Here is a 16,550-nt window from a genome sequence, read left to right as displayed (position 1 = left end):
GAAGCGCCACTCTGCATGGCATTTTTAGGTCGCTGCTTAATTAAAATGCAGTGCGATTAAAATGCAGCTTGTCCTGTAGTTGTAGCTGCGAATGTATGCGTACAGAGCACATGATGGATAGCATTCCACTCTCTCTATGGTACCTGATATGTGGAGGGCTGATAGAGGGAAAACTTGTGTGTGTGGTGGGCTAATTCAGCCGGGTGATCTGGGAAACTAACTTGAAACAGTGGTTTTTTGCGGCTGGCCAGGCTGGGGGAGTGCATTGCAGCTCATACTGATGGCCCTCACTCATTTGTACTCGTGACCAGCACTGTGGATTTGCCTAATGGTGGTTCACACCTACACTGGTCCTACTTGCTCAGCAGGAGCACATAATGATGTGTCCCAGTTTGCCCATGTCCGAGGAGGGAATGCTACGAACAGTTCACATCGATTAAAAAAATACATCTAGTGTGCTCTAGGATATAACTTTCTTAAAGAATGTGCTTGGCTGTTCTGTGTGATGTGGCTACATTCTGTGTGTGATGGCTTTCAGGTTATATTTACTGCATGTGACTGACATATGTATTATCCTGATCTTTCATATGCTACAGTTGGTGGTTTTTTATTTCAGATCTAATTTTAAAGGTGATGCTGCTTCTTTAAATTTCCCTGCATGGTACTTCTTAGCCAAGACAAGGCATTTTATACCATATTGTGATGGCTTTAATTCGTGCTGTAATTGGCATCATATTGCCATTTATCTGGTGGATTATATGTATGGATATCATATGAGCATATTCTTCAGCAACTTTCAGACTAAATTTCTTAGCTGACAACGTTCAATACCATCCAGGAGAGGAATGCATTTGCATCTTCTCTTTGTGTGCATGTTTCTGTTGTTTTTGCTAGCACTCACTATGTGTATTCTGTCATGCTATTTACTTTACCCTGCACTCCTGAGACCTTTGCCTCATTTCCCAGGTTTGGCATTTCATTAATAAATCACAGCTTATGGACCTTTCTGGGGAACAATTGCCTTTTATAATATTCTACAGTAGTACCAGCATAGTTAGGAAGTATGCCTAGCAAAATTTATATTCCACAACACTTCCAGAACAATACCTGCTTCAAAGGCACAGCAAGGTGAATAAGGCTATTTATTGATGGAGTCTATCTGACAAGCTGGAAACCACAGTCATTTCCATAAAAGGTCCATTTAAAATAAATCCTGCTTTCATTTTCCTGAGGGCCACTTGAATTCCTTCCACATAGAGAGAAGGTCAGGACTGTTGTTCTTAATCCTTAGCAGTGAGTTTTTTCTATGCTGCTTCTGTTGTTAATATTTGCTGCAGGGAGAGAGTAATAAGCCAGAAAGACTCTGTTTAGTGAAATCTGAAGGAAGGGGGGGAGCCCCTTGCAGGCACCCCGAGTTTGCCGGCCGCGTTTCTGCTCTGTCAAGTGCTGCAACCGGATCAGCTGCGTACGGGTCCCTGGTGGGGCTGGAAGGAGCAGGGAAGCCTTCCCAGGGAGCTCACTGTGCCAGCTGACAGACTCAAGCTAAGGGAAAAGCTGCCTTAGTCTGTATGTGACTGCTGTTCTGGATTTAAAAAGCAAACACAAGAACTGTCAAAGTACCTTTTGCATCAGATTTTCTTTTGCTTGGTTTAAAATAACAGGTTTGGAGCGTGGTACTCTGAGTAAATATAACCAGAGCTGAAGTAGTTCTGATTTGGCTCACCATGAATATATTCAGCATCTCACCAAATGGGCTCTTACTGCCTGCAGCATGGTGTAGGTAATTATCATGGGGGTAGGTAGTTCTGCCATTTTCAGCATATTAACGTTGAATTACTCTTTTTATTCTGCAATTTTCTTCTTCTGATTTGAGTTAGTATTTCAAAGCTTACTCAGAGCTGAAAGGTTTTGAAATGGCACAGTTGTAGGGGTGAGCAGGAGAGTGTAGGTGAAATGAGGAGCAAGAAATTTACAGCTGGGGGAGGGTAATAATTGTTCATCATGGCTTCTTGGCCTTAGTTAAATATTGTGATGCCAAGCTATTGTGGGGGTTTTGTTTTTTGTTAGGCTCCTCTTGTTCCGTGTTACCTTCTCAAGAGCAAACTCACCATGAACCGAGTTGCTTTTCCAAAGATCATGCTTTCATGTACTGCAAATGTATGCACTGAATTTTACCTGTTTTGTTTTGTTTTCCCCACCTAGTCAAGCAGCCTGCAGTCACAGAATGAAAGGGAAGAGGGAAAAGCAGCCACAAGGTCAAAAGGATTGTTCTAATTCCTGGAGCAATTTGTTGATTTTCCTATTTCCTTTTGGAATGTTCCACTTCTCTTTCAAAGATTTGTGTGCTCCTGCTCACATTGGCTTGTCAAGTGGAATTAGAGGTTGCAGAGATTAAGGATTGGGAAAATGAGCTTATATCTTAAGGGAATTTTAGAAAGCTGGGTGAGAAAGACCATAAACACACAGATGAATGGATGGATAGCTGACTTCTGCAGGGAAAAAGAAAATAGTAGATATCAAAATTTTACTTTAGGATACTAATATAAAAAGTGAAATATTATAGGATATATTTCTGTGCCCTATTATGGGAATGGAAAAGGACTACTTTCTGCTTTTATTCCATAATTAAAAGCCTGATTTCCAGAGCTGTTGAGCATCCACAGTTCTCATGCATGTAAAGCTTTTAGGCATTTTCAGCATTTCTGAAAAACGTGCTGTTTTACCTGGTGGCACAGACCAGGACTTTATTCCCTCTGGAAACAGAGAGGGAATTATCTTATTAGGGTGGTCTGAGATGTGTGCCAAGGATTTCTCTTCAGATAACCCTGGGTTAGGAAGCCAGTGCTCCTTTCAAGGGTTTTGATTTCACATTCTGACTGGTGTATGTTTGCCTGTGCACCAGTTCCTGAATAGGTGCTGCTGCTGGTGAACTGGAAAGTAATTTCTGTTGTTGCCAAATACTTGGAATAGTATCAGTGTGTCGGGTAGTAAATAAGCAGTCAGCAGTGGTTATCAAAATAGCATTAGAAATCCATGACTATTCCTATCAAAACTAGATGATCACCAAGAAAAATTTAGTTATTTTAGGAAATGAGCAAGTTACTAAGCCTGGCATTCAAGTAGCTGGTGCTACCAAAGATGCTGATTTTTAATTTTTTTTTTTTTTTAATGAGATGAAAAAATAAAACTCCTAATGAAGTATAGTGATTACAGAATTTGTGGCTCTTTTTCTAGGAGCCGGCTGATTAAGACAGGTGTCTGAGCCAGTTTTGAAGTGGGGAAGTTACCTTTTGCTTACCAAATGCTTGAGTTTTTTGGACCATCTGTTAGCACCCGACTTTTGGCATCATTTTCTTGGAAGCAGTTGCACAGGCAGCAGAGTGAAATAACCACAGCTCCGCAGTGCCCTCCTGTTTGGTCACGGTAGATAAAGATGTGTGTGTCCCATCCAGATTTCTGTGGTGACCTAAAGGAGACCATGCTGATGGTACATGGAGCACGATACAGCTCTGCCACGGCCCATCTGTGCATGCACCAGTGAGGTGGGACTTGGGAACACCCTTAGTGCTTCCGTGAGCTTTACAACCACTGAGATTTTTTTTCTTTGAAGGAATCAGTCCCTAGGGTTAATTCCTGATTAGCTTAATGCTTTCTTTTTATCACCTTATGCATGAATGGAGAGTGAATTTGACATGCTTCTACACCATCCCTTTTATCTTGATTGCTGCATATGTGGAAAGTGCAAGAGTGGGTGTTTGCAGAGGCTGACCTCTTGCCAGGTGAGATGCTGCCAGTGCTTTGATGCAGGCTGGTGAGGAGTCACATTGCTGAGCTACTTGTGGCTTCATGAGAGAGTGGTACAAGAGTTGTGTGCAGTCTTCACTAAGGGTTTGTACAAATGGATCTTAGGAATATACTGAAGTGTCATCCTCTGTGTTCTGCAGAGAGTCATGCAGCTTCTCTCAGTCTCTTTGTCTCTTTTGATGGATAATGCACTTAAATCCTAGGCCTGCAAGTGTTTGGAAATGTGTAATAGCAATCATTGCTTTTATACAGCCATGCACTACCAACTTTCCTGGATGCAGCTTTTCTGCACATGCAGTCAGGTGTTCCAAGGATAGCATCTCACTGGCTGCAATGGGCCATCCAGAGCTCACTGTCAGAGAGTTTGATGCCTTTGCTAGGAAGGAGGTCTTTCCTCCATGGAGCTGTAAATGGTGGAGAGGTGACACTTCCCTCATTCTCAAAATAAATTGTTAGAGGAGGGAATTAAACCCATTTGATTGCCACCTTCCCATCAAACAACAGACAAGCACGTATAAACACCTTTGGAAACATCCAGAGGTAGAACAGAATGGAATTATCTTGAATTTGTTTGCCCAGCTGCTGTCTTCCCTGAGGTGCAGCTTAGTCCAGCCAGGAGGAGTGCTGTCCTCACAGCTCTGCTTTCCAACGCCTCGGCCCTTGGAGGTGCCAGGCGATGTGAGCATCAGTCCTGTCAGCACAGTGTGGGCTTCATGGATCTGGCACCTCAGACCATGCTTTCTCAAGGGGAAAAATAAGGAGTTTGTGCTGGGTTTGTGCAAGTCCATAGTTATGACAGATATGCTGAAGTAATCTGTGCACCTCCTCCACTCACACTTTGAGGGCTTTGCCTTGTTGAAGACTTGTGCTTTAGTGGTAGTCAGCAAATACTTATTTATGGCTCAGGAATATGGCTTATATGTAACACGGAAAGACCTCTTTCAGTTGGAAATTCTAGAGTTTCTTCCTTTCCCCTCAAAGTGCCAAGGAAGCAATTTTTGAGGTTTATTGCTGTATTGATCATGTTTGACCTTGGAGTGATTCTTTGATATTTTGTTTGAGACAGTGGGACACTTTTTGTATTGCCCCTTTAGAAAACCAAATAGTTTTCTTAGGTTCTTTTATAAGTCTATGAAAAGTAAGTTAAAAAGTTTTTTCTTTTAATTGGTTTTTGGTTTGGTTTGTTGTTTTATTGATGGGGTTTTTTTGTTACAACATAATGAAGGGCTCATGTGAATTTGAAAATTCCCTCCCGCCAAGCTATTTACTATAATAAATGCTATTTTGATTTGAAATCAGCTTGTCTTTGACAAGAGAAATCATTCTAAGGTTAATTCAAACATGTTTGTTGTTTCTCCCCCAGCAGAGACTTCTGTGACAGAAAGACAAGCTTTGTATTTCCAAAAGAAAGCACTGTCTTTAAGAGGAAAGGAATTGTCTCTCTGGAAAAAGAAATGTAGTGATCTATAATTTCTAGTCCTAGATATTTTATTTTAAGGAGAAAGGAAGACAAACAAAATTGCCTATTACTCTCTAAAAGCTTTTACTACTGCTCTGGGCACCTGGAAGAGGCTGATTCTGACACCCTTAGCTCAGCTATCTGAAGTGGGATCATATGACCAAAGTGGCTAAACCAAATAAATGGCCCTAATATTTCTTTTATTTCTTTGCCTGGAAGATGTAACAGGCTACGTATAGGTTGGGTTTGTTTTATTTAGAAAAACACGTGGAGGGAATTTCCTATGGCTTGTGTTGAAGGGAAGATCCAGCTGCCCACTGTTCCTGCAGCCCTACGGCTGGCTCACAGGCACGACTGTGCATAGCACAAAACCAGCTGAAGCCTGGCCTTTAGGGGCCAGCTCTCCCCAAAAGCCTCTGCCTTCATGGAATGCTTTAAAAAGGGCACTGCCAGGTACTTTTTTTTCAGATATAAGGAGCACCAAGGAGGGTTCTGCTGCTCCGTGAGGTTGGTTTGTGCCTGCTGGACTCCTGTCTCTGAGCCCTGCCCAAGGGACTGAGCTGGCAGCCCTCAATGGCTTTAGCATGGAGTTGTGACTTGTTCTGGGGAGAAAAAGGGCATGCAGAATCATTTGATCCTTCAGCTGAGCTAATTCCCACATTTTCCTCTTTCCCATTCGATGTACAAGTTTTATTTGTCTTTCTCTAGCATTCAGTTTCCTTTGCTTATCTGCAGTGCTGCAGCCTTGAGTAACACCGTGTCCTTCCTGGAGATGTTTAACTAGAGGTTGTTTTCCCAATTATTGATTTAATGATCGACAACTGGAGAAATATTTAATAGCTGGTTTGTTTGAGAGCAAGTGCCTATCTTGGGGACAGAGAACATTTTATGTGCCAGCAGTGCGCTCCCTTTGGGCCAACATACCTTCTTGTGCCTCCAGGTCTTTAGTGTCAAAGCCCTAGGGTAGAGTGGTGGCAGAAGATGGGCACCAAAATTAGGTCAGACAAGGTGGGAAAGGAGAGTCAAATTGCAAGAGAAAAATGGAGTATATTTCCAGCTCTGGGTGGGGAGGGAAGTTGAAGTCAAGCTAGAACTGGTAATTTTAATTCAGAGTTGAGAAGAAATTTTTAATCCTTTTTTTTTCCTATTCAATTTTCTGTTGTAATTACCAGGCACCTCTGCTCATCATCTTTATGGATTGATGTCTCCTTCAGTTCTGAGAATAATGTACTTTAGATGCTGTTGTGACTATATGTAGGCACTAGTGGCTGTGAATCCAGGATACAGAGAAAGTGGATGATAGAAGCACCATAGATAACTGTGGTGCTATTTAAAACATATATTAATAAAGAAATCTGGAGACGTGAATTCTACTCCTCTCTCTGCCTCATGATTCCTCTTTGAGCCAGGAGAAATCAGTGCACTTTTTTGTCATCCTGTGGTTCAGCTCCTCTAAAGTGACATCAGAGCCTCCTGACTTGTACCCTTGCTTTTGGTACCCATAGAAAATGCTTGTTGTCTTTCCCATAGAATAGGATGAATATATTTTAGTAGGAGGACTTCTGAATTTCAGCCACTGTCTAGACCAGGGGTAACTGCTGTTGCAGTCTGCAGCTGTGCAAAAGCAAGACAGCTTGTACTGCTTGGCCCCGCATCATTGATTGGGCTCCATTTCTCTGCTCAAAAATCTTGTTCAACGTTTCTAAATGTAGCTCCCTCCGGCAAAGAGAATTCAATTTGCTCTCCAAAACTGAGAAATTGCCCACAACAATTAGAAAGTGTTTCAACCATTAAGTGATGCTGGTTGCATCTGTTTCTAAGCATGACAAAGCTTCTCACGATGTCTGCAGCCAGTAAGGAGCAGTATCTGGGGCGGGAAAGCACAGCGGTCTGTCTGGGTGATTGAACACACCTAAAGCTACATTTCTATCCTGGTGTCATTCTTTGAGAAGCAAGAGCTGATTTACTCTCTTGGGGTGGAGCGAAACCTGAAACTCAGCTTGCTCAGGCCACTTGGGTCTGTCCACGGCAGGATGAGTGGCCACTGCTGGTCACAGCATCCCCAGACGCCTGTGTTGGCGCCACGGATCACAGTTGGTTTGAACTGCACGTGGTAATTCCATTTCTCCTCAAAGAGCAAGCTGACATTAAAGTGAGTGCAAGTGAAGGACATTAACTGAGCTCAAGTGAAAATCATTAATTTCAGCATACAGCATGTCTCAAATTTCTGACTTTGTATGAATATGGAGACCTTGTGTGCAAAAGTATCATTTCAAGTATAGATATTTTCCCTGAAAGGGATAAAATGACTGCATTAATGTGTCACTTGGGGCTAGTTTTCTTTACACAAAATATAACTGATTGAGCAGTTTTTTCTCTGTTACAAACATTTAGGGCTGAACACAGCAGTCTGTGTGTATGTGATATGCATTTGTGTATTTACATACAGTCACACAGTCGTAGACATGCTAATGTATACATTCACGCTACTCTATACTTACATATTACCAACATGAGTTATAGCTTAGGTGATAGCTGTGCCATGCATATGGTAGAGCTGACCTTGGAAAAGATTCCAAGGGTAATAATAGACACAGTGGGTAGTGTTTGTGCACTTTCTGGCTATATTAGATGCACCAGCATAAATATCAAAGATTAGTGTCTTGCAAAAATTTCTTTTAAATGCAAAAACCTACCAAATGTTGATCTGAGTTGCTTTTTTTAAGACCCTCAAAGGAAAGGGGAAAGTTAGAGGTGAATTAAGTTGGATTTTTTTAGTTGATACTTGTTTAATTTTGTATTATTACAGAAACTGGAACACAAAGAAGTTTTGGTTGGCTTGTTGTTCCTGGTTTTCCCATTCATCCCAGCCAGCAACCTCTTCTTCAGGGTGGGATTTGTGGTGGCAGAGCGAGTCCTTTACATGCCGAGGTAACTATTGCAATTGAATTTTTTTGCTAATGAGACCACCATCTCCTTTTCTGAAAGCAGGCATGATTGCTTCTTCCCTTTTAAGTACTTCAAACATTATATTGCTAGTCAGTGTGTTCTCTGCCTGGGAGTTTTGGTGTTATAGCATGAGAGATTTTATAGTCAGCTGAGAGCAGATTGCTTGGCAGGAGCAAAGCTACTCAAAATCCTTACTTTTTTTTTAAACACAGATTTCTTGGTGTGCTTGACACAGCTCAATACAGAGGTGAGGTGTTGTTTCCTGAGGATTGTCCTCCAAGACTCTTTCTTGGTAGCAGTACCAAATTCAATTCCTCAATGATTTTATCTTAAGGATAGCAGCTAGGAAGTTAGCCTGTCATGTTTTTATTAGGTTCTTGTTCAGCTTTCCCACTCCATTAGGTGGTCAGTGAACACAAAGGAGACTTTTGCTGTCTCGAGAGGCTCCTGGCTTCAGTTGTGGAATATGTGCATGGGCTCCTGCCTGTGAACTACTGATTGCATGCACATCTAAGAGTGGAGATTTGCAGTTGTTGAGCAGGAGGAGGAAAATCCAGTCACTTCTCCATCCCTCAGCCAATGCCCTGAAATTCCCCTCAGCTTCCAGCCTCTAACAATTGTGACTTCAGCAGTCTGGGTGCTTCCCATTGCATTTATGCACGGACAACTTTGAGGCGTTACTTGTGACATCTCCACAGTATCCAGAGCAGAGGCTGCAGTGGCAGTCAGAGGCCATTCATCCAAGATGCACCAGAGCATTGCCCATTTCAGGGAAACACAGGCTGCTTGAGGCTGGAAAGGACCTTGGGAGGTGATCTGGTCCAAATTCCCTGTGCAAGCAGAGCCAGTTGCCTGGGGCTAGGTACAAACAGCTTTTGAATATGTCCAAAGAGGGAGATTCCACAGCATCTCTGGGAAGCTTATGCCAGTGCAGTTTTTTCCATGCATGGGCATAAGTGGATGCTGCATCTTGGATGCTGCAAGTCAGAAATCCCAATTCTACCCTTAGGTGCAGAGGGCCAGCCTTGATTATATCTAATAGGAACTGCTGAGCTGCTGACAAAGCAGAAGTCCTCAGTTTCACCCTGAGTTAGTTTGTGACAACTGAAACAGAAGTTTTATTCCACAAAACATTTAGACTGTATTCTTCAGAAACTGGGCAAACATCCTAAGAAAAATGCTTACAGATAGTATTTTGAAAAGCTGTACATATTCTGATTGGCATGGATGTAAGCACTGTCACAAAAAGGCTGCTCATTGGTGTAAACCTCAGGCTGTGGAGGAGCTATTGCATGTGTCACAAGGCTCTTACGCAGTTAGGCTGTATCCCTGCGCCTCTGTATACCAACAAGCTTTTTAGGTCAAATTCTGCTGACTTTATTCACATCACTAGCCCTGCCTTTGTTTGATGAGGGTGTACCTGAAAGTATAGCGAGTGGAAGTTGTCTCTCAGAGTTATTTTGCAAATGATACCCTCAACTAATGGATCCTGCATCATTTCAAATTAACTTGGAAATCAGATTGCTTTAAATTCATGTAACAGAAAATGAGGAAACACATGAAAGAGCAAAACTATTAAGGAAACAGTCAGCTGAACGCAGGGCTGTGTTGGGTGGTTGCATTTCTGAATCTCAAAAGAACTGCGGAAAATACTTCAGCTGTCAGCAGTTCCTCGTTCTCCTCCAGATGAGACTGCTGATATAATGAGAGGAGGGGCAATGAAGAAGAAAAAAGGGTATGTTTGCACAGAGAAAATTAATCAGCGTTAACATGTGTGCATATAGTTTGTATAATGCTTTTCATCTCCCTGAGGGCTTTGCAAATATATGACCTACGAAGTAGGTAATTGATAGTTGCTACTTTTTTTTTTCTTTCAGTTAGAAAGACTGAGGCAGAAGGATTAAATGATTACTCTGGAGTACGTCTGTGTCAGAGTCCCTGGATCTGATACTTTGCTCAATCAGTTCTGTCCTGCTTTGTGGCATTTAGTTTTTGCTCTTAGCCCAGGCTGGCAGGTAGCTGGCATGAAAAGGGAAGGCAAGCCCTGGCAGTGCATGGGAAAGGTGAGCACTTTCATGCCGAATCATCTGGAGAGAGCTGAGCATCTCTTGCATCCTCTAGGTCCAAAATTGCAGGGGTGGTGAGGGGAACTTTGGCAAACATTCATGACGATGGCAGCCCAGAAATCATGTGATTTTGTTTTGTTTTGTTCTTTCCCTTGGGAGGGAAAAGGCAGTTTAGTAACGATGGCTTTAGGAAGCACTCGTGTTCTTTATTTAGAACAGCCTTTAGCAGTTTTCTCATGTTACATCTTGAAAAGGGGCTTTCCTATCCTTCGCTGTTCCAGCTCTAAAACTCAGTTAGCAAGTCAGAGGTTGCTGTGCAGATTTATTTAGACAAAAGTCCTCAAAGTGGTGGAGAGGATTCAGTGATCTATGTTTTTGGGCTTATGCTGGAAGGCACTTTTCTATCTCTGTTTCAAGCAATAGCCTTTTATTGGTATTTATGCATGTGACACGTGCATATTTATGGATGGGACAGTGGTGTATGTGTGTCACAGCCTGAAGTCCTAATTCAGTGTTGCTCAGTAGGTACCTAGGGAAAATGTCAAGCATTTTCTTTTCAATAGAAGTTAAGTAAGGACCCAAGGATTTATGTAAAAGATATTAAAAATAGAAAGAAGAAAGAAATAAGCCTTTTGCTCAATGTCTAATTATATGGCTGGGCCTTGCCTTCTGGGGATTGATGGGTATTTGGAGCAATTTCTCTTCTGTCTGCAGCCCTGCCTCGGGGGAGAAGCATACAAACTATGTCAAAATGGTGGAATATTTTCTTTAATTGTGTTCAGCTAAACAGAAATATTTGGAGAAAATATTTCTTGTATTTATTTTTCATTTGAAGGTTACAAGAACTTACTTGTTTAAATTAGGAATTTTTAATAATGTATTACTTCAGCTTGAAAAATTTCATTGGAAAACAATTTATTGTCTTTTAACTTGTAATTTTTTTGTTAGTTTGGGGGTTTTTTGGGTTTTTTTGCTCTTTTTTTCCTGTCCATAAGAGGGGAAACCTTGTTTTCAGGAGGTCAAATGGTGTGAAATACTTACCTAGGGAGTGCTGGGTAGGATACAGCTCTCTAGGCCAGTTTTTCAAAGTGGCATCACTTAAATAGCTGAATCAGTGAAAGGCTTAAATTAGTTTTTTCCCCTCTTCAAAGTGTTGATGCTAACACTGCTCAGAACCCCACAGACAGTGTAATTGTTTGAAAATGCAGAACGGCTGAGTGCAGGCAGTTGTTCTGAGTTGTGAGCAATTTGTCTGTGCTTACACAGGAGCAGCAGCTCTTCCTCTGTGTAGCCCTTCACCGTGCAGAAACAGGAGCAGCAGTGCCAACTCTGGGGCTGTCCAGGAGCTCCCTGCCCTACTGACACTGCAGCAGAGCTGGGGCTCCCCTCACCTCATTGGACCAGACCTTTCCTACCAGAGCAATTTCAGTGTTTTCCTCATCTTTCACTGCTACCTTGGTAGCCCTGGCTCCTGGCTGAGCTGCCGTGTTGTAGCTGGACAACTTAAGCTGTTTTCACAGCCTCATATGAACCTACAAATCAACCAAAACATCGCTCCGTGGGTTCTTTCCAATTTGCTGAGACAATAGGCAATCCTGTGGTACCTGCCCCATTTTTATGGCAACTCATTCGTGGTGGAGAGGGATTTTTTCGCCAGCTCCTCACTATATCAAGAGTTGATGTTGCAGCCCTAATTGACAATACTAGGAGAGAAGATCACTGCTATATACAGGATGGCATTTGCTTCACCATCTATCTTAAAATCTGCAAGAAAGCCAGCATCCAGAAAAAAGCACACTTGTATTTTTCAAGAAATTAACACATCATGGTAAAGTTTTCCTCATGCAAAGCAGGGACCATATGAATTTTTGCCTTTACATAGAGCATGTTTTTAATTCTTTGTGCTAATGCATTTGTTCCAACTAGTGTAATCCCAAACATTATTAACTTTTGTAATTGGAGGGGGAAGAAAAGAACCTGGCAGGTGGTGGAATCATCTGTAACTTTTGTGAACCTGATAATTTCTGAGCAGAAGTGCCTATTGCTTAGAAGGCAGCCACTTGAGGACAGGACTTACTGGGTGCTTCTCTTTTCTGGGAGTGTGTTATGTACTCCATGTTACCTTCATTTTCTTAAAGAGCAGTTGTGCAATGGGGTTTCAGTTTCCTATGCCACTCCTTTCTTCATCGTTATTTGAAGCTACAAGTTCACCGGGAGCTGAATTTCTGTTTGCCTTTCAGAATTCTTTCAGTATGAGATCAGATCCTGTAAAGGATCATCTGATTTACAGAAGAAGCTTCTCTTTTCATGCGGAGTCAAACACTGACCCAGCGAAGTCAGCAGTGAAAGTCCTGTTGGCTCCGTGGAGCCGGTTTATCTTCTCCCCGATCTCAATTCAACAACACAATTAAGCATTTTGCCAGTTTTCAAGTTGAGTCCACAAGTCATTTGGGCTTTGTATGTGGAATCCAAATTACACCTGTTCCATTTACTCGAAACAGACATGATTTCATTGTGTATTCTGTTGCTGCCGTTCTCGCGGGGGCCATGGGGCTGCCAAAGTTCAAATGAACTGAACTGGATTATATTCCCTGTAATTCAGGTGCAGACCTGAGGGCACTGGGAGAGAAATGGGAGAGCATTATGTGATGGCAATAGGCCAGACCCCATCCCCAGCTGAGTCCCTCTTTTCTGTGAGGGATGTCTGTCCCTGCTGCAGGGTGTCAGTTTGAGCAGCAGTCTGCAAAAATGGCTCATGGCTGGAGGCGAGGTGGTTGGGACTTCTGCTGAGGTAAGTGACCCCAGTTCTGCTTCCCCACCTGCGAAGTAGGGATAATAACTCCACTCTGCCCTTCAGAAGGGGGCAGAGAGAGTTCTCATTAATGAATAAGGAATAACTCCTTGTAGGAAGGCTAAATGCCGTGAGCAGCTACCTTATAGATGCATATCCAAACTTAAGCTCCTACCTTTGGAGGCTTGCCCTGTCCTATTAAACACTTCAAGGAGAAATCGAAGCAGCCATCTTCTATTAATGCAGGCAAAAAATGCTGAGATGCCAGTGCCATATATTTTGATAGAAGGCAGTAAAGACGTAGGAATAAAAACTGAAATGATTCTGCAAAGCTGAAGAAGATGAGCTCATGGCGTGTTTGGTCTAGACTGCAGTATAGTGTTATTTTAACTAAATTTAAAACATGCTTTTGAGAAATGTGTTTTGGGCATGTACAGGAAAAAGCTAAAATTTTGTGGAGTTATGGGCATTAATGTCTATACTGGAAAGATTTCTGGTTTTGTTGTGATAGATTAACCTAAGGGAAAACCTTCAAATGCATTTATTCTGCTCTTGAAAATGAGAGATAGGTAAAGATATTGGTTTTAAAAATAATAAGTTAATGTCATCTCGTGGAAGTAATCTACTTGGTCATGTTGATTAAAAGCAGAATTCTTATTTACAAGGTAATACATTGGCCTTAAGAAGATGCCTTGTGAAATTTAATAGATAATAGTCTTACGTGGAGTTTTTGGAGACTTGTGATGGAACTGAATGGGAAATTATTTCATACTACAGAATTCCAGGTGTTATGACAGTATTTAAATTGAAACTGTAGCATACAGACCCATCCCTACTGAGGTATATAAGATCTAGGGAAATTTCTGTGGAATCCCAATGGAATTATGTCGGATTTTTCATTTATAAAATGTTTTCTTTCCACAATTCGTACAGTAATCAAAAACCTGAAAGGTTTCTCTGTTACCTGTAAATATTTCAGATAGAAATCTGTTGGATGTGAAATCTTGGACTCAAAGACTCTAATGAAGGGGGTTTGTTTATCACATGGCTTTTTGGAAGGAGGGGGAAATGTGTCCAAATGTTGAACAGCCATTCAAGGGTTAGTGAAATAATTCATTTCTAGTCCGTATTTTCTCTCTAATAACGAAAAGTTCCTGCATTTTCTCTAATTATATCATGTTCTGCCTAGAGAATCACATTGCTAGTGGAGGTAAATCATTTTGATTACTTAGCTGATCATGTCTAAGTATCTTTAATACAGGCCTACATAGCTTTTAATTTAGAGCCAGTGACAGTCTTAGCACTAACTCAGAAGGTACCTTTCCAAGTTAGATATATTCTTCCAGTGTTTATAGTTTGCTATGTCTTTGTGTTATGACCTGCAGACTTTATCCTCAGAAAAGCCTGCTTAATTCCAGTGCAAATTTGACATTTTTTGCAGCAGACTCCGTAGCAGGTTAAGTTCTCGGTTGTCACACTGATACTTCTGAGCTGTCAGGATTGTCCTTTTCCAGTGGGATTTCTTTTGTATGTTAAATATTGTGTCTTGATGGTCTTCCTGAAGTCTTTTAAAACCTCTAGTAATCAAGAAAAAGTATATAAATTCCATATCATCCTTACTAAGAGACAGGGAGTTTAAACAACACTTTTGCCATTGTCCTGAAACTCAGTACCAGTGAATGGTGCTGGCTGATTCTGTGGGACAGAGACACATCCCACATCCTCCTTGCCTTGGGACATTTATTCCCAAACATGACTGTTACAACAGGTTTTTCCCTTGTGGTACCATCTGGTTGAGAAAGTTTTGGTACAACATCTTCCTATGAAAAATACCAAGTTTTAGTTAACCCAAAACTTTTTGCCAAGGTGTGCTGACTGTAGTTGAACTTTAGACAAAAAGGTTAGAAACAAAAGACTTCTCCAAGCCAAGATGACGTTTACAGTCAAAAGGAGATGGACAACAGAAAGGACAGTTGGGAAGAGCAGCCAGAACTGCTCCTTTAGAAGGGGACGCTCATCTGGGAGTTGGGACATTAAGGTTTATCTGCCCCACACTAGCATCTTTTCAGGATAATTAGTGCTGATTTATACCCTGCTGGAGCACTCGGTGGTGGCAGTTTGATCTGGACCTGATCTAGGCCCATGCTTACACTTTTGTTAAATTACCTAGCCTGTAACTTGCTGAATTTAGGCTATCCTTGTACCAGCTGCGAGGCAAAGTCTCAATCCAGCAGTAAACTTGGCAGTGCAAAGTAAACTTCTCAAAATTTCTGGAAAAGCTGGGCCGGTGCAGTGTGGTTATTCCAGATCAGCACATGGGCTTTCACGGCTGGGGAATTTTGGGGACTCTAAACTCTTCATGTGCACCCACTGCACCCCCAGGTCTGAGCTTGACCTGGCACAGTGGTTTCAATCCAGGTGATCCAGTTTGCAGGAAGTGCCCCAGCTTCTGAGTTTCTGGCTCTTTTGGGCGACTGAGGAAAGGGGTTTATTTTGGTCGAAGGTTGGGCTTGATCTTGAAGGTCTTTTCCAACCTAAATGTTTCTATGGTTTTATGACCCAAGTGCAACCTAGCATGCACATACAAATACACTCTATTTCCAGATGGAAACATTCTTTTTCAAAGGCCAGATTTCATTCTGGCCCAAACAGCTCCAGCCTTGAAAAACTTGACATTTTTCAAAAAACAGCATCTTTGCTACTCTGCCAGCACAGCTCATCACTGGAGCTGCATGTCTGAGAGTGCTTTTTGGGGCAGAAAGAACCACCCTGGCTATGCTTTTTTTTTGCCAGCGCTCCTTTCCACATCTACTGCTATAGTGAGGCAGGAGTAGCCCACAGGGCATGCCGAGCGTGCTTTTTGCAATCAATTACTCTCCATTAGAGAAGCGTGAGCAGAGCCGATGAGTTTAACAGGGATGAACTGCCTTTTCCCCTGCAGCAGCAGCCCTGCCTGTAAGCTGCATTTCAGCTGCTTTGGCTTTTCCTCTAAGTGCCTTTCCTCTGCTCAGGCTGCAGAGCTGGAGTAGCTAGGACTAGGAGCATGTAAAGCGTGTCTTGCCACGTAATATATGTGTGGTACTGAGGCTAAGAAGCTTGTGGGGAACTGTAAAACAGAGGGAATCCAAATGTTTGTGTTCAGCATTTAGACCTGGCAGCAGTCTTTCTGAAGGGCTGTGCTTGCTGCTCTCTGAAGGGCAGCAGCAGAGCATGCATTTAGTCATGAACACAAGGGTTAAACTGGCTTCAGAGCGGCGTGAAAGCGAGGGTTGATTTTTATGGAGGGAAAGGGAGTCATCTTAAATAAGTGCTGGAAATCAAGAATGAGTTTTGCAGCCTAGAAGGAGCCTCCCGGGTGAAATGCTGAAGCCAAGTGCATTTTCTGGTCTCAGTACACTTTTGATGTAATCCCTTTTGTTGCATTAGCAGCCCCTGAATACGGCTGTGTTTCTTCCGTGTTTCCACAGGCTGCTTACAGGCA

The 16,550-nt window shown here is 42.2% G+C and overlaps 1 protein-coding gene across 1 annotated transcript in view; it reads left to right on the top strand.

The window, feature by feature from the left end:
- The window catches only part of TMTC1 (transmembrane and tetratricopeptide repeat containing 1), a 138,205-nt gene that overhangs the window by 68,436 nt on the left and 53,219 nt on the right, over positions 1-16,550 (top strand). Inside the window, exon 9 of the mRNA XM_017739963.1 lies at positions 8,073-8,194. Coding sequence (XP_017595452.1) covers positions 8,073-8,194 — 122 coding nt within the window. The remainder of the gene's footprint in view (positions 1-8,072; positions 8,195-16,550) is intronic.

Source organism: Corvus brachyrhynchos, unplaced genomic scaffold, assembly GCF_000691975.1.
Source record: "Corvus brachyrhynchos isolate BGI_N302 unplaced genomic scaffold, ASM69197v1 scaffold27, whole genome shotgun sequence".
Lineage (NCBI taxonomy): Eukaryota > Metazoa > Chordata > Aves > Passeriformes > Corvidae > Corvus > Corvus brachyrhynchos.
This window is presented reverse-complemented; position numbering and strand designations above follow the sequence as displayed.